Below are 18,802 nucleotides of genomic sequence, written 5' to 3'. Positions count from 1 at the left end.
CTGATGGGATGTCTGAATGTTCCATTGCTGTAAGTACTGATCTAAACAATTATTTAACACGCGTAAAACACAAAGTGCTGGAGGAACTCAGAGGGTCAGGCAGCGTCTGGGGAGGGAATGGACAGGTGACTTTTTGGGTCGGGACCCTTCTTCAGACTGATAGGAATAGGGGCGGGGGGGAGGGGAAGTGAATACTGGAATAGAGGTGGGAGCAGGACAAATCCTGGTAAGTTATAGATGGATACATGTGAGGGGAGGGGGAGTGTGATTGGCAGATGGGTGAAGAAGTGGGGGGGGGGGGGGAGAACAAAGGAGGGCCTTGCATGGGGGAAACCATCGAGAACTAAGGGGGGACCACAAATGGAATGTTTTGAAAATGGTTTGCGTAAAATGTAGTGCTTTGTAACTTGTCGGCGCCCTTTTGGTGGCCACTCTTTGCATACCTTGCAAAACACAGAATATCACTGTGACTTGTCACATGTGACAACAAAGTATCATTCTTTCAATTAAGTGACAAAGCTAGAAATGAATAGGAGAGATCAAATGGTTGTCAGCGAAGGAGAGGAGAGGAGGAGTGAAGTGTGAAACCGGAGGGAGCGATGTGGATGAAAGGGTACAGGGCGATAAAAGCCGAAGGGAAGGATGTGGGGGAAAGGGGGTGGGGCACAAAAGGGAAATGGACTTGGGGATGGGAGGTGAGCAAACAGGACAATGAATGGCAAGTGATAGGTGGAAACAGGTGGGGGTTTGACTGACCAAACTCTAAAGGTGAAAGGGGGACAAGAGGGTGTCAGATAAGAGGAAGAGGAGGACTGCAATGTAAAGCCAGAGGGGGGGGGAGGAGGAGTTTATCTTGCCCCACCTCTCTTTGCCAACTTTCTCCCCCTTACGCCAAACAGTCTTAGGAAGGGTCCCGACCCGAAATGTCATCAGTCTGTCTTTTCCCTCCCCAGCTGCTGCCTGACCCACTGACTTCCTCCAGCACATTGTGTTTTCTTCAAGACTCCAGCGTCCATACTTTCTTTTGTCTCCAGTTATCTATGATGATGGGCATAGATAGGATAGATAGTCAGAATCGTTTTCCTGATTGAACGAGCAGTCTGGAACTAGAAGGAACAAGTTTAAGTGAGGGGAAAATGTAAAGGAGATCTGAGAGGCAGGTTTTTCCCCACATAGAGTGCAGTGAACCCTCCTGCTACCCGATACCAAACAACAGAACGATACAAACTTGCAGAAGAAATAAACCAGCAAAAAGCATCTAGAAACATAGAAACATAGAAAATAGGTGCAGGGTAGGCCATTCGGCCCTTCGAGTCTGCACCGCCATTCAATATGATCATGGCTGATCATCCAACTCAGTATCCTGTACCTGCCTTCTTTCCATACCCCCTGATCCCTTTAGCCACAAGGGCCACATCTAACTCCCTTTTAAATATAGCCAATGAACTGGCCTCAACTACCTTCTGTGGCAGAGTTCCAGAGATTCACCACTCTCTGTGTGAAAAATGTTTTTCTCATCTCGGTCCTAAAGGATTTCCCCTCTATCCTTAAGCTGTGACCCCTTGTCCTGGACTTCCCCAACATCTGGAACAATCTTCCTGCATCTAGCCTGCCCAACCCCTTAAGAATTTTGTAGGTTTCTATAAGATCCCCCCTCAATCTCGTAAATTCTAGCGAGTACAAGCCGAGTCTATCCAGTCTTTCTTCATATGAAAGTCCTGACATCCCAGAAAATCAGTCTGGTGAACCTTCTCTGTACTCCCTCTATGGCATCTATTACCAGACTTTTAATAGTTCACGAATTAGCAATAAATTATATTCTTTCTTTACAGTAATTATAGTGCACAAGTGCAGGGAAATGTTTTTTTTTGTATCAGCATTGTATTTTATTTATGGCAAACCTTATGTGTAAAATTGCTTCGTAGCATTTAAATTGGGCCATCTCAAACCTGTTAATCTACAGCAATGAGTCACTCTGCAGCTCAGTGGGTTTCCAGTCAACCACATTATTTTGGATTGTAAATTTCACTGGAAACATTTAAATGTCGTCAGCTTTCAACATTTGTATCTCTTCATTACTTCAAAGGGACGTTGAGAAAACATGCATCTTCTTTTCTCCTTTTACCCAGAAAGTAAAATATTAAATCATTTTGTGCAAAGTGATTACCTTAAATTGGCCACTGAACGGATTTATGCCCAAAGTCACATTTATACACAGTAATCTAAACCAGTGGTTCTCAAATGGGGGTACGCATACCCCTGGGGGTACGTGAAGGCACTCCAGGGGGTACGTGAGATTTTAAAATATAGGCCTACATATATGTAGGCCTATATTTTTGCGCTGGTTAGGGGGCACTTGGCTGAAAAAATATTTCACAGGGGGTACATCACTGAAAAAAGGTTGAGAACCACTGATCTAAACCCTTGAAAATGCTGTAAACTTGAACCAAAACCCCCCCAGAAAATGCTGGAAATTCTTGACTGCTGCTAATTCTGTTTCTCTCTCTGCCGATGCTGCTCGACTTATTAAGTATTTCCAGTAAGGTATTTCTGCTCTAACCCAATAGTTGTGCTCCTAAGAAGTCTCCAATTATAGAAAATTGGATCACAAATACAATTGTGTCATGGGGGAATGGGAATGATAAGGCTTTTCAGGAGTTAGAATCTAACATGTTTCAGACCTGCAATAACAAAGTTATTTTCCCCCAGAATTTTTGAAAGTAAAGATCTTTTCAATAGTAGTACATTTTTCTTTACTGCAAGCTAAAAATCACAAAGGCTGTATGGTTCTTGGTTTCTTGATCCTCCAAAATATTACAAATGGAATTTAAACTGGAGGTGGATGGTACATTGTGTAGATTAGTTTAGTTTAGAGATACAGCGTGGAAACTGGCCCTTTGGCCCGACGAGTCTGCATTGCCCAGCGATCACTCGTGCACTAATTCTACTCCTACACACTTGGGACATTTTTACAGAAGCAATTTAACCTACAAATCTGCTCACCTTTTAGAGTGTGGCATGAAACCGGAGCACCTGGAGAAAACCCACGTGGTTGCAGGGAGAACGTACAAACTCCGTAATCAGCACCCGTAGTCAGTATCGAACCCGGGTCTCTGGCGCTGTAAGGCAGCAACTATACCGCTGCCCCACTGTGCTACCCTAATGTGGTATCATTGCACAAGTGTCTAGAGAAGCGATTACATGAACATTATTGATGATCTCCCATGTGTCTAATTGCTGTGGGGAGGTTACATGCAAACAGTATTCCCCCCCCCAATACCATTTAAATCTAAGACAGATTTTTTTCTTCTTGTTAATTTCCAAAGTAACGTTTGTGTAGTTCTCTAATTCCCGATGGAAATCACGCTAGAACCACTTTGGTCTAGGTAATACAAATAATATTCCCTAACTCATTACTCGTGTTATATACAGTTTATGTTGTGGAAACATGACTTACAGCCGATCTACCCATATTTCGTTGCACACTTTTTTCTGGCACTTTCAGAATTTGCCACTAGATGGCAGCGCCTCACAATGCCTGATAGAACACATGCCTTGACTGCTTTTCTCCTCTGTCTCCCTACTAAAAACAGCACACTGCAATTACAGTAAAATTGACCAAAGACAAACATTGCAAGCACTATAATAAAGATAAAAGGAATTGAGTGAAGAGACTAAAGGCCCAAGCACTATAATAAAAGTAAAAGGAGTTCAGTAGAGAACTTCATTGATTGATGTGTGCGAGTGTTGCCATTTAGTTAAGTTCATTTTGAACAAACCACCTTTTACGTCAAATTAAACAGTGCCAAGCGGATAATGCAGACTTGAAGTATTTCTCATGCCCATTTCTTGGCTCGAGTCAGAAGTCCAAATAATTAGGATAACTGTGCTCCAAAATCCTCAAGAAATCCCTATAAATCTCCCACTAGAATCTAGGTCACAAATTTCACATCTCATGTTCTAGCTCCACATTCAAATTTTCTATACCAAGAAGGTAAAAAAAAACGACTAACAAAACATTTTACCATCAGAACAGACTACAGAGAAGTTCACAAAGACATTCTGGCAGAACAGTTTGCATTATCACCCCCCCCCCCCCAAAGACAAGAAAGAAAACCTTATTTTGGTGAAGAACATAGCCCAGGAGATTCATCGCTCATGCCTTGCCCCAATGATCAAGGACAAATGTAAAATATTAACATGGCTTGCTGTGGGCTATGTGAGGTGGATGGTTTCCACTGCAAGCTGAGCGTTCCAGAACTTGGCAAATTAAGGCACAACTTGTGAAATGGTTTCTGCGTATTTTGAGCTCTGACCCGATCTTAAATGTGAGGTTATCCATAAATGTGAGGTTATCCATTTTGGTGGCAAAAACAGGAAAGTAGACTATTATCTAAATGGTGGCTGACTAGGAAAAGGGGAGATGCAGCGAGACCTGGGTGTCATGGTACACCAGTCATTGAAAGTAGGCATGCAGGTGCAGCAGGCAGTGAAGAAGGCGAATGGTATGTTGGCTTTCATAGTAAAGGGATTTGAGTATAGGAGCAGGGAGGTTCTACTGCAGTTGTACAGGGTCTTGGTGAGACCACACCTGGAGTATTGCGTACAGTTTTGGTCTCCAAATCTGAGGAAGGACATTATTGCCATAGAGGGAGTGCAGAGAAGGTACACCAGACTGATTCCTGGGATGTCAGGACTGTCTTATGAAGAAAGACTGGATAGACGGTTTATACTCTCTAGAATTTAGGAGATTGAGGGGGGATCTTATAGAAACTTACAAAATTCTTAAGGGGTTGGACAAGCTAGATGCAGGAAGATTGCTCCCGATGTTGGGGAAGTCCAGGACAAGGGGTCACAGCTTAAGGATAAGGGGGAAATCCTTTAAAACCGAGATGAGAAGAACCTTTTTTCACACAGAGAGTGGTGAATCTCTGGAACTCTCTGCCACAGAGGGTAGTCAAGGCCTGTTCATTGGCTATATTTAAGAGGGAGTTAGATGTGGCCCTTGTGGCTAAGGGGATCAGAGGGTATGGAGAGAAGGCAGGTACGGGATACTGAGTTGGATGATCAGCCATGATCATATTGAATGGCGGTGCAGGCTCGAAGGACCGAATGGCCTACTCCTGCACCTAATTTCTATGTTTCTATGTTTCTATGTTACACCCGGTAGCTCTTGCAACACTGGGTTTCTATTCCTTGGTGTGCAGGAGGATGAGGGGTGATCTTATAGAGGTGTATAAAATCATGAGAGGAATAGATCGGGTAGATGCACAGAATCTCTTGCCTAGATTAGGGGAATGGAGGACCAGAGGACATAGGTTGAAGGTGAAGGGGAAAATATTTAATTGGAATCCGAGGGGTAACTTGTTCACACAAATGGTGGTGGGTGTATGGAACAAGCTGCCAGACGAGGTAGTTGAAACATAGAAACATAGAAACATAGAAAATAGGTGCAGGAGTAGGTCATTCGGCCCTTCAACCATTCAATATGATCATGGCTGATCATCCAACTCAGTATCCTGTACCTGCCTTCTCTCCAAACCCCTGATCCCCTTAGCCACAAGGGCCACATCTAACTCCCTCTTAAATATAGCCAATGAACTGGCCTCAACTACCTTCTGTGGCAGAGAATTCCAGAGATTCACCACTCTCTGTGTGAAAAATGTTTTTCTCATCTCGGTCCTAAAAGATTTCCCCCTTATCCTTAAACTGTGACCCCTTGTTCTGGACTTCCCCAACATCGGGAACAATCTTCCTGCATCTAGCCTGTCCAACCCCTTAAGAATTTTGTAAGTTTCTATAAGATCCCCCCTCAATCTTCTAAATTCTAGTGAGTACAAGCCGAGTCTATCCAGTCTTTCTCCATTTGAAAATCCTGACATTCCAGGAATCAGTCTGGTGAACCTTCTCTGTACTCCCTCTACGGCAAGAGACTGGGATTGTCCCAACATTTAAGAAACAGTTAGACAGGTACATGGATAGGACATGTTTGGAGGGATATGGACTAAGCGCAGGCAGGTGGGACTAGTGTAGTTGGGACAGGTTGGCAGGTGTGGGCAAGTTGGGCCGAAGGGCCTGTTTCTACACGGTATCATTCTATGACTCTATGACCAATAGAGTTGCTCTGCCAGCAAGGGGATTGTCAGTGGCAGAGTGGTCATTATATATGGTTCTCCACTTCATAATGTAAACTTGAAGAATACATTTTCCAATGTGACTTGGTTATATAAAAGTTGTTTTGGAATTGTATGAGCAATCATATTGACAGAGATAAATAAACCCAACAAAACCAACATTGCGATGCTTCAAAAGGCTCTCATTATTCAGGAATAGTGTCTGGCAGACAGCTGAAGAGATTGCAAAAATATTTCTCATTTATCTTTAGCAGAGTCTGATTCACAATATTGTATTAAAAACAGTCTAGGATAAGTAAACATTATCTTCTCGTACATCTTAATAGAGTGACATGTAGAGTGGCCCCAGGTCTATGCGGGGATGTGCTTTAAAAAAAATTTGAAACCAATAAAAATATATCCAAATTTAGATATAGGAAGCTGCTTCAATATTACAGACCAAAATATATCAGTGGGATAGAAGTTAAAAAAAAACAAATAACAACACGTTAGAACATGTGATGTCTGTTGCAGGAAAACAAGATCAGAGACAGAAAGATGACTCCTCTATCTTAGTCCAGCAGTAACCGTGTTCCTTGCAGCTCCCTCTCTAAACGACAGGACCTTCTGGAGTTAACTATAGTGTGTGAAGTATGAATAGAAAGGTCGTGGAGTTCAGAGAGGAAGCTGCGGAGAACGAGTTAAACATGGCTTACAACGGGACAACGAATGAAGGGTCGCCTTTCCAAACCCAGCCAATTTAGCCTCTCATCCTTGTTTCTAGATCTATTTGAGGAACTATTCTTTCTCATATCCAACGAGGCTGGCATTCTTTTTCACTCTGCCTTTGCAACTAACAGAAGGTCTTAATCACACTTTGTTCTCTACACGTTGTCGACTTTTTGGACTTTAACCTCTCAGATGATTGTAGGGGAACCTTACTGCGGCTTTTAAGATTATCCAGAGATTTGATAAGAGATTTTTGATAAGAAGCGCAGATCTAAGGCTCACCGGTACAATTTGCATCCCAATAAATCCAATTCACTTTAAATCTCTTTATTCTGTGGCTCGAACATTTTATCTCATTAGTTAATTGAAAAACTGAAGCAATTCCTATTGATATATATTTGATGGGAAACTGGAGTACAGAAACATTTATAGGAGAGACTTGTTAAAAGGTGTAAACATCATTGGACCAAATGACTCATTCTGTACAATAACATTCTACGTAATGATAATACAAAATAACCAAAAAGCAACAAAAAACAACTCTGCTAGAAATCAGAAATAAATAGAGAAACAGCTGTAGAAACTTAACAAGTCACACAGCATCTGCAGAAAGGGAAAGAGAGTTAGTGTTTCATCCGATGACCTCTCTCCATAGATGCTGCCTGACCTGCTGAGTATCTCCAGCATTTTCTTCGACTTTAGAAATACAGTGCGTAAACAGAGTCCACGCTGACCGACAATCACCCCGTACACGAGCACTATCCTACACGCTAGGGGCAATTTTACAGCCTACCAAAGCCAATTAACCTACAAACCTGTTAGTCTTTGTAATGTGAGAGGAAACCGAAGCACCCGGAGAAAATCCATGCGGTCACGGGAAGATCGTACAAACTCCGTACAGACAGCACCCGTTGTCAGGATCGAACCCGGGTCACTGGTGCTGTAAGGCAGCAACTCTACCGCTGTGCCACTGTGCCGCCCTTCTGTTTTTATTACTCATTTTAGTCAATGAAAGCTCGGGAGACTGCAGTTACACAAGGCCCTTTATTTAGCCTTTTGGAATTTTGCACACGTGATTTTTTTTGTTTCAGTTCTTAAACTCAGGCAGCATCTGTGGAGGGAATGAACGGATGATGTTTTGGGGTCAGGACTGTTCTTCAGACTGGAAGGAGGGATATGGACCATGTGCAGGCAGATGCGCAGTTTATATTAGCATTATGGAATCACAGGCGATGGGTTGAAGGGCCTGTACTCGTGCTGTACTGTTGTATTCCTGTGTTCCATGGTTGAGATAAATTCGAAAGCACATTCATTATATTTACATTGCAGTATGTTGATCTTCATAATATATAAACTCTACCTTTGTACTCTGGTGCACCTAACTTGACATTATAAGAACATTAAGGAAAAATACTTTCTAACTAAACTTTGGTGTTCTAGTAGGGAGACATTGGACATTTTACATTGTTTTCAATTGTCCGTATTTCAAGGTGTTTTTAGTTATTTTTAAAATCTTTTTTCAACTGTGGTGAATAGATATGTCTCTGATTATCAGGGTCATTTGGGATGTGCTGAAAATCTTTGGACTGGAGCCACACTGTGATGGGAGTGCCCTGCCTACGGCCTAGTCACTTCTCAGAGGACTCTCCATTTTGCGGGATGCTCCTCGGGTGAGAAGGGCCAGCTTCTGCAATGGGAAAGACCCCGACAAGTACAGGCAGAGACCAGGAACAGAACAACCTGGCCTAATAGAAAGATCACATAACTGATGAAATGTTAACATTTTTTCTGTACCATTGCATCCTACTTAGGGAGACGAAAATCACCAAGGCTGCTAACAGAAAGCTCTATAATCGTAAAATGGTGACTCACCTATCTATGTTCAATGGTTTGTCAAATTTGAAGAGAATATAGTCACCAGCGACAGGTGTGATGCCCCAGAAGAAGTCCTCTCCCAGGTACGCCTTATCCAACGTATGTCCTTGGTAAACTTTCAGCGAGGTCGAAACCTCTGCCGACGGATTGACGTGCATTTTGTGAAGTAAAGGCTTCATGAAATCTTTATCCTAAGGAGAGAAGCCCCCGCCACCAACAATAGTGAAGTTAGAAAACAATCAAAAGCACGATACATATTACATTTACATGGGGAATACCTTGCCACAGAAGGCTGTGGAGACCAAGTCAGTGGATATTTTTAAGGCAGAGATAGATAGATTCTTGATTAGTACGGGGTGTCAGGGACTATGGAGAGAAGGCAGGAAGATGGGATTAGGAGGGAGAAATAGATCAGCCGTGGCGGAGTAGACTTGATGGGCCGAATGGCCTAATTGTGCTTCTATCACTAATGATCTTATGATCATGTGCTGTGCAACAACTGGTCACTTCAATGTCATTATTATTATTATAATGCACATGATACTCTCAATGCCTTGTAACTGTATCTTTGGACCAGTGGCAGACCAGTTTTCCTCTGGAATAAATAAAGTTGTATTGTATTGTATCAAAAAAGTAGGTTTGCAATATATAAAAACTAAAAACACTTTTACTGAATTTTTATGCTTAACATTTTAAACATTCCTTAACTTTTGCAAATCATGCTATTTCACGACAGTTCTAATCCACCCAAGCAAATTACAAATAATTTTCTTGGTGATCGATTGGAAAATGTCTACACTGAGAGGAAGGAGGGTCAGTGGGACATTGCAAAATGGCAAACATCAAGGAGAGGATGCCAACCTCAGATGGTTTATTATTAACTGAGCCACAATCTATTGATTTTTGGAATTTGTTCTCTGTGCTTTTGCTCGGCCTTTTCAAGTTCTGTATTTACAGTCACGGTCACCCACTATGGGTCGACAAACAAGGCCGATCGGCAATGGAGGAGTTCATAACTTTAATGTTTGACATCAGCAAATGTACTGAAGAATAAATAATGGTCTGGCTTTCAATTTTGGGTGAGCATTTCAAACATTCAGATAGGGTCAAAGAACATGGAAACATGCCCTTCAGCCGAACTTGTCTATACGCCTACCAACATGCCCCATCTAAGCTAGTCCCATTTGCCCGCGTTTACTTTTAAACCTATCATAAAGATATAAACCTTGACCCAACTGAAAGCCTTGACCCAACAATCTCCACTTACCGTCTGATTTTTTCTGCCACGTGTGTTAAATATATTACCCTGAGGAGTGCCAACCATCTAATAACCTTGCCAAAGTGCCAAGCAAGGAGAATGGGGTTGAGAGGGTGAGCGAGATCCGCCATGATTGAATGGTGGAGTAGACTTGATGGGCCGAATGGCCCAATTCGGCTCCTATGACTTATGGAATTATGAAGAGTCGCAGAGTGTATGGGTGTCTCACCGATGTAAAGGAGGCCACACCAGGAGTACCGAATGCAGTAGATGAGGTTCGAGGATTTACTGAGAATGCAAAGATCACCAGCAATGGGTTGGGGTGGATCCCCATCCAGATAATTCCAGAGGAACGCCAGCATGAAGAACCAGCAGCTGCATTGGTTGGAAAAGCGGCCACTATAAAGGTAGTCTATCAACAGGCTTCATGGTGCCACAAAGAGCAGAGGCGAGGAGCCAACTTGGGAACTTCACTTCATTATTTTAACAATCAGGAGTAAATATGAAATTGTCAAAATATTTTGAACAGAGGGAAATAGGCATGTGGATTTTTGTACGGCAATGGCACATTTTCTTCCTCCTGTTCATAGTTTAATTAAGTTTAAACTATATTTACATAGCTGGATTCACAACATAGTTAAAAATGGACCACATTCAAGGTCAGTCTTTTTGATTAGACTAAATGTCATGTTTATTTTACACTAATCTGGCAGAACAAGTGAAGCATGATAACTAATACTTCCCAAACTATACAAGACAGTGCAATGATGAAGTGCTTCGACAGGCTGGTCATGGCGCACATTGACTCCAGCCTCCCAGACAGCCTTGATCAACGGCAATTCGCCACCAGCCACAACAGATCCAGGACAGACGCCTGCTCCCTGGCTCCACACTCATCCCTGGCACATCTGGATAACAAAACATCTGCTATAGTGGCCATTTGGCCTGTTTTGCATTTCATTGAGGATGGCATGTGCCTTTAAATTTTAGACTGCCCGTTATATTGTGGGTGGGATTTATGACGTGTTTTTGGGCGTGTTTGGAGCTTAGATGCTTGCGCAGAAGTCTAGTTTTTTAGATTAGTTTGGAGAGACCATGGGGAAGGTCAATCCTTCGACCATGTCAGTGTTACGGAGACACGAGGAGTTTTCCTAATGTCTAAAGTAATAAACTGGAGTTCGAAGAAGATTGCAGTAACGAGTCGGAAGAAACTTAGATGTATCTTACTATCAATAATAAAGCATTTATTCATCAAAAGACTGTTTGAAGCCATATCTGAGAAGAAGATCTGAAGGTCTCTGTGAGTGAGCTCACATGTGTTTAGAAGACACCCCCTTCAACCATTCTCATCCAAATAGCGGCTAGGGTGCTAATTACCCGAAAGATATGAAAAGCTGCTGCTACATCTACGTCAGACTCCTATTTATTGACAATAGCTCTGCCTTCAATATCACAATTCCAACCAGAATCATAGGGAATCATGGAGTCAGAGAGTCTTACAGCGTGGAAACAGGCCCTTCAGCCCAACTTACCCACACCGGCCAACATGCCCCATCTACACTAGTCCCACCTGCCTGTGTTTGGCCCATATCCCTCTAAACCTGTCCTATCCGTGTCCCTGCCTAAGTGTTTCTTAAACGTTGCTATCATCTACAAATCCTTGGATCTAGAAGGACTCAGCACATCGCTCTGCAACTGGATCCTTCACTTCCTGACCCATATACGGCCATCAGTAAGGATTTGCAACAAAATATCCGCCACGATAATTTGTAACACCAGTGTATCACAGGGCTGTGTTCTCGGCACCTTACTATATTATTCCCAACACACTCAGGACTGTACTTCCTGATGTGTAGGAAGGAACTGCAGATACTGGTTTAAACCAAAGATAGACACAAAAAGCTGGAGGATCTCAACCCGGAACGTCACCCATTCCTTCTCTCGAGAGATGCTGCCTGTCCCGCTGAGTTACTCCAGCTTTTTGCATCTATCTTCACTGTGTTTCCCAACTCCATATACAAGTTTACAGATGACGCCACCATATTGGGCCGGATCTCACACAATGACAAGTATAGATGGATGGTTTAATAGTATGATGCGGAGACAACTAACTCTCCCCTCCCCTCCCAACGTCAGCAAAATGAAGGAGCAGGTCATCGACGGCAGGGAGCAAGGTAGTGTAACACTCCCCAGTCTCAATCAATGGTGCTGAAGTGGAGATGGTTGAGAGCTTCAAATTCCAAGGTGTCAATATCACCAAGAATTTGTTCATGTCCAACCACAATGATACTATGGTCAAGAAAGCACACCAACACCTCTCTGCCCTCAGAAGACTAAAGAAATTCATCAAGTCTCCAATGATCCTCGCCAATTACAACTGATGCACCAAAGAGAGCATCGCATCACAGCTTGGTTAGGCAACAACTCGGCCCAAGACCAGTAGATATCGCAGCGAGTTGTGGACATAGTCTAGTCAATGACACAAACCAGTTTCCCACGCCCCCCCACCTCCTATCTCCATTTATCATTGTTAACTGTGTGGGCAAGTTGGGCCGAAGGGCCTGTTTACACACTGTATCACACTACGACTCTAAATATACCTTACGCTGCCACAGCAAAACAGCCAACATAAACAAAGACCACTCACTCCCAGGTCAGTCTCTCTCCTCCTCTCTCCTGTTAGGAAGACGATACAAAAGGTTGAAAACATGTACCATGAGATTCAAGAACAGCTTCTTCTCCACTGTTAGCAGATTATTGAATGGACCTCTTGCATGCTTATAGCTGAATTCCCGATCTTCCAATCTACCTCATTGCAGGCCTTGCACTTTTTGTCAATCTGCACTTTCACAATAGCTGCAACACTATATTTTGCCGTATATTTTTCCTTTCGCTCTAACTGATGTAGTCTTGTATGGCCTGGATAGCGCACAAAATATCTTTCACTATATCACGGCACACATGACAAATATAAGGTCATAAGTGATAGGAGTAGAATTAGGTCGTTTGGCCCATCAAGTCTACTCCGCCAATCTATCTCTCCCTCCTAACCCCATTCTCCTGCCTTTTCCCCATACCCATATATACTAATACCAACCATTATGAATGCCGCCTAGACCATCTACACTGACCCCTTTCCATTGACTGTCGAGCAAATCTGGTCATTAGTGAGGACAAACAAGTCAATGCCGTGGGAAAAGCTAGCTTCTTTCAGCTTCGGACGATAGCTAAAATAAAACAATTCCTCCACTTTGATGACCTCGAAAAGATCATCCACACATTTATCTCCTCCTGTCTAGATTACTGCAACTCTCTTTACACTGGCATCAGCCAATCTTCCCTGTCCCGCCTGCAACTGGTCCAAAACGCCGCAGCGAGACTCCTGACGGGCACCCGATAAAGGGACCACATCACCCCGATCCTGGCCTCTCTCCACTGGCTCCCTGTGCGGTTCCGTATACATTTCAAGACCCTCCTCTATGTCTACAAAGCCCTCAATGGGCTTGCCCCCTCCTATATGAAAAGTCTTCTCACCCACCACTCCACCTCCAGGTCCCTCAGATCGGCCGACTTGGGCCTGCTGAATATCCCGCGGTCTAGGCATAAGCTTAGGGTGACCGCGCCTTTGCGGTTGCAGCCCCTAGACTGTGGAACAGCATCCCCCTTCACATCAGAACTGCCCCCTCCATCGACTCCTTTAAGTCAAGACTAAAAACTTATCTATACTCCCAAGCCTTTCCTGACGTCCACTGAGCGAGGGCTATATGTATATAGTTTGTTTGTTTATACTTTTCTTATAACAAATGTAAAGCACTTTGGCCAACGAGAGTTGTTTTTTAAATGTGCTATAGAAATAAATGTGACTTGACTTGACTACATTTATACCAGATTCTCAACTAGCTCACTGTTGATGACAACTTGGGAATCCTTTGTGTGTTCAGCACCTTTCAATTGAACAGATCCCACTGCGGTGTGATAAAGGTTTTGAAATTTATTATGAAGGATGCATGAGGTCATTCCTTACATTTCAGTTATTTTCCAATTTTATCTCCTTCCTTCCTTCCTACGTTTCACCGGACAATATCACTTAGCTTGATTTATAGCTCAAGTAAACCCAAAGGGCCGCACGGTTTGGACAGATGGCACAGCTGCTGCCGCACAGCTCCAGTAACCCAGATTCAATCCCCACCTCCAGTGCCGGGCACAGAATTTCCTCTGTGGATTTCCCCTCGTTTTGTCCCACATAAGAAAGACATCTGAGTTGACAGATTGATTGCCCATTGCAAATTGACCACTGCAAAGTGTGGAGGTGAGTAGCATAGTCTAGGGGTGTGGGGTGAGTTGATGGGTGTGTGGGGAGAATAGGTTACGTGGAAAATTAGTGAGGAATACTTTTTCCCCATGATGCATAGGTTTACGGTAAGAGGGGGAAAGTTTGATGGAGATGAGTGGGGCGTGTGTTTTTTACCAGGGGGCAGTGGCGGACTGGCCAGGGTGTCAGCTTGCCTGATGGCAAGTGGGCCCCTGATGAAGTGGGCCCCCTTTGTCTCCTGGCAACCAATATTTTTAGACCCAGTCCGCCACAGCCAGAGGGCGACACAGTGGCACAGCGTCGACTTGCTGCCTTACAGCGCCAGCGATCCGGGTTCGATCCTGACTATGGCTGCTATCTATACGGAGTTCGTAAGTTCTCCCCGCGACAGTGTGGGTTTTCTCCGGGTGCGCCGGTTTCCTGCCACATTCCAAAGGCGTGCAGGTTTGTAGGCTAATTGGCTTCTGTAAATTGTCCTTAGGTTGTGTGATAGACCTAGTGTACGGGTGATGGCTGGTTGGAGTGGACTCGGTGGGCCGAAGGGCCTGTTTCCATGATGTTTCTTTAAAATAAAATAAACAAAGGGTGGTGGGGGCCTGGAATGTGTCGCCAGAGATGGTGGTGTAGGTACATACTATAACCATATAACCATATAACAATTACAGCACGGAAACAGGCCATCTAGTCCGTGCCGAACACTTACTCTCACCTAGTCCCATCTACCTGCACTCAGACCATAACCCTCCATTCCTTTACCGCCCATATACCTATCCAATTTATTTTTAAATGATAAAATCGAACCTGTCTCCACCACTTTCCACTGGAAGCTCATTCCACTCAGCTGCCACTCTCTGAGTAAAGAAGTTCCCCCTCATGTTACCCCTAAACCTCTGTCCCTTAATTCTCAAATCATGTCCTCTTGTTTGAATCGTCCTTACTCTCAATGAAAAAAGCTTATCCACGTCAACTCTGTCTATCCCTCTCATCATTTTAAAGACCTCTATCAAGTCCCCCCTTAACCTTCTGCGCTCCAAAGAATAAAGACCAAACTTGTTCAACCTTTCTCTGTAACTTAGTTGCTGAAACCCAGGCAACATTCTAGTAAATCTCCTCTGTACTCTCTCTATTTGATGTTAGTGATGTGATGTTAGTGATGTTTAAGAAGCTTTTAGGCAGGCACATTGAAAATGCAAAGAGTAGAGGGATACGGATCATGTACAGGTAGTTGAGATCAGTTTAACTTGACATCACGTTCAGCACTGAAGGACATGCTCATGTGCCATACCATTCAATGGGCCAGCACACATTCGATGGGGCGAAATATCCTGTTTCTCTCTCATGAGGAAATGTTTGGTTTTCAATGCCTATTGTGGAATGCTATCATCCCTGAAGTGTCTTTCTGCATCAGAATTGATCCAGAATTTAGAACTGAAGAAGTCCCTCTGGACCCAATACAGTTCAAGTGGATTGAGACAGAGCAGTCTGGAGCTCTGACTGTCTATCCATGCTGGTACCAGAGTATTAAAAACCTACGCAAGGGGAGGAAATTACATTTGAACCGCGAAGGAAAAACTCAACGAAACCACACAATTAACAGTTATCACGTTCCCCTTCAGGTGATCCTAATGGGTGAATGTCACGAGAAACAGTTTTAAATGGTGCTCACCGTCAACTTCTGGATCTTGCCCGCCAATGACGAATGCAATCCAACATGCTGGAAAAGGGACGGTCTGAAGCGAATCCTGATGTTAGACTTTTGCCGCTCGCAGTGTTTCTGTAAGTGCAAGTAAAACAATGGTTATTCCCTCTTAACAAATGCTCCGGGCAAAGGTTAACATAGACAATAGGTGCAGGAGCAGCCAATTCAGCCCTTCGAGCCAGCACCGCAATTCAATATGATCATGGCTGATCATCCAAGATCTGTGCCCCGTTCCTGCTTTCTCCCCACATCCCGTGATTCCGTTAGCCCTAAGAGCTTTATCTAACTCTCTCTTGAAAACATTCAGTGAATTGGCCTCCACTGCCTTCTGTGGCAGAGAATTCCACAGATTCACAATTCTCTGCGTGAAAACGTTTTTCATCATCTCAGTCCTAAATGGCCTACCTCTTATTCTTAAACTGTGACCCCTGGTTCTGGACTCCCCCAACATTGGGAACATTTTTCCTGCATCTAGCCTGTCCCAGAAATGAACCTGGTGAACCTACACTGCACTCACTCAATAGTAAGAATGTCCTTCCTCAAATTAGGGGACCAAAAGTATGTCATTGCGATTAAAAGCATGCAAAAAAAAATATTTTTATATTTATATATATTTATAATATTTTATATTTAGAGCTAGAGAACTGAGTTGGCCATTTCCCAGTTTCAATATTTAATTGTATTTAGCCCAAACAATGTGACCATTTCACCTCAAACGCCTGCATGGAGGTGAACAAAGAACAACTTTGTTAATGCGTTGTTTGCAGTAGAAAGGATTGGCACCACAAGAGAGTTTATTAGAGGAGAAAGTTACATAATTCATTGGGGGGAGGGGGGGACAGCAAATTGGATTAAATTTAGTTGGAAGAAATAGAACAAAACTGAAATTGAGAGTTGTTTCTTCATTGGTTGGAAGTGGCCAACAACAACCCATCTCAATTAGTTCTGGAGCCATTGCAGCCCCATGTTAAAAAAAAACCTTACATTTATACAGCATCTTTGTCACAGCAGGATCTTGACTAAGCTGGGCAAGTGGGCTGAGGAATAGTTAATGGAATTTAATGCAGATAAGTGCGAGGTGCTGCATTTGGGAAGTCGAACCAGGACAGGATCTTCACGGCGAATGTGTAGGAAGGAACTGTGCATGCCTAAAAGCTTCTGAAACATCACTATCGGCGGATGTTGTTAAACTGGAAAGAGTTCAGAGAAGATTTACGAGGATATTGCCAGGACTTGAGGATCTGAGCTACAGGGAGAGGTTGGGCAGGCGAGGACTGTATTCATTGGAGCGCAGGAGGCTGATGGGTGATCTTATAGAATTGTATAAAATCATGAGGGGAATAGATAGGGTGAATGTATGAGTCTTTCACCAAGAGAAGGGGAATTAAGAACCTGTGGGTTGGTGTATGGAACAAGCTGCCAGAGGAGATTGCCGAGGCAGATACTAGCTGTACATTTAAAAATACCATTCGGACAGGTAAATGGACAGGAAGGGTTTAGAGGGATGTGGCAATAGATTGACTAGTGTAGATGTGGCATCTCAGTTGACATGGGTAAGTTCGGCTGAAGGGCAAATTTCCAAGCTCTATAACTCTATGACCTTTAAAATTCCCAAAAGTACTTTAATGGGCCTGTCCCACTTAGGCGATTTTTTCAGAGGACTGCTGGCCACTGTCAAGTTGAAAAACCGGCAACTGGAACGGGGCGACTGTCAGAGTGGAACACACACACATCACTTCCTTCACTAGCCAGTTATGCAGGCGGGGGACAGGGCAAGCGAGGGGAGAGCTGTCTAAGAAATTCACATGGAGCAAAGCCAAGGTGATACAGACACACACCGCGATGAACAGGAAGATTGGCGCTGTAAAAAGACAGCAAAAGCACAGTGTATGGTAAGTCGTTTAAAAGAGGGGGGGGAGAAGGGAGAAGAAGGAGTGGAGACAACTTTTAACAAGCCATACATACACGGCTGTGAAGCTCAGCGGACATTTAACATTACCGGTCGATTACCCTTGGTTCTGAAAACGTACCTTTTTTATTCCCAATGAGCCAATGAAATTCACCGGTCAGCACCGGCTACAACCTACGAGAACCTCCGAGAACCTTCGACCGCCCTAGGACCTCCTGGCGACCCACCTACGGCTCGAGAATTCTGGCTACTCTCCATGGCGGCTTCATTCTAGTCGCCGCTAATTTTTCAACATGTTGAAAATTCAATGCGACCATAATGAGGCCGCGACTAGTTCCCAGAATGCGGGAACTCCTCACGACCATGAAGGCGACTCCCCGGCAACCACCCCGGCAACCACCCCGGCGACTGCATAGTCTCCTGCAGTCGCCTAAAAAGTCCCCTAAGTGGGACAGGCCCATTTCAAAGTACTTTCTGAAGGGTGGTAAATATTACCAAGTCAGAAAATTGCCAGCGAATTTGCTCCCTCCAACAGCCACTTATTCTGGTCATTTAAAAAAAGGGCTGATAAAAATGGACTGGGAAAATGTGAACAATTCTCTGATCTTCAAAAGAGTGTCAAGGGAGATTTACATCATCCAACTAGAAAACAGATCAGTTTACTTATCAATGCTTCTGCAACATTGTCCTGGATTTTCAATGTAAATGTACTCAAACCTCAGTAGTGGAGCTTGCATGTCAAATGTCTGGTAGAGTGGAGAGTAATTTTACTTCGGAGTCACGTGAGTGACTACGTGGAGAACCCGCTCAGTGCGCAGGCGCGGCATTACGCCAGCAGTGCAACAGCGGCTGCCACGGGAGTCAGGCTCTCCCGTTACAGAATGAACCGGACCGTCAGGTGAGTACC

At 43.8% G+C, this 18,802-nt stretch overlaps 1 protein-coding gene across 1 annotated transcript in view; it reads right to left on the bottom strand.

The window, feature by feature from the left end:
• mgat4a (alpha-1,3-mannosyl-glycoprotein 4-beta-N-acetylglucosaminyltransferase A) overlaps positions 1-18,802 on the bottom strand; it is a 273,579-nt gene that overhangs the window by 33,074 nt on the left and 221,703 nt on the right. Inside the window, exons 10-11 of the mRNA XM_033023224.1 lie at positions 15,954-16,061; positions 8,715-8,908 (exon numbers count right to left, since the gene is read on the bottom strand). Of these exons, the coding sequence (XP_032879115.1) occupies positions 8,715-8,908; positions 15,954-16,061 (302 nt within the window). The remainder of the gene's footprint in view (positions 1-8,714; positions 8,909-15,953; positions 16,062-18,802) is intronic.

The sequence above is a fragment of the Amblyraja radiata genome, chromosome 6 (genome assembly GCF_010909765.2).
Source record: "Amblyraja radiata isolate CabotCenter1 chromosome 6, sAmbRad1.1.pri, whole genome shotgun sequence".
Lineage (NCBI taxonomy): Eukaryota > Metazoa > Chordata > Chondrichthyes > Rajiformes > Rajidae > Amblyraja > Amblyraja radiata.
This window is presented reverse-complemented; position numbering and strand designations above follow the sequence as displayed.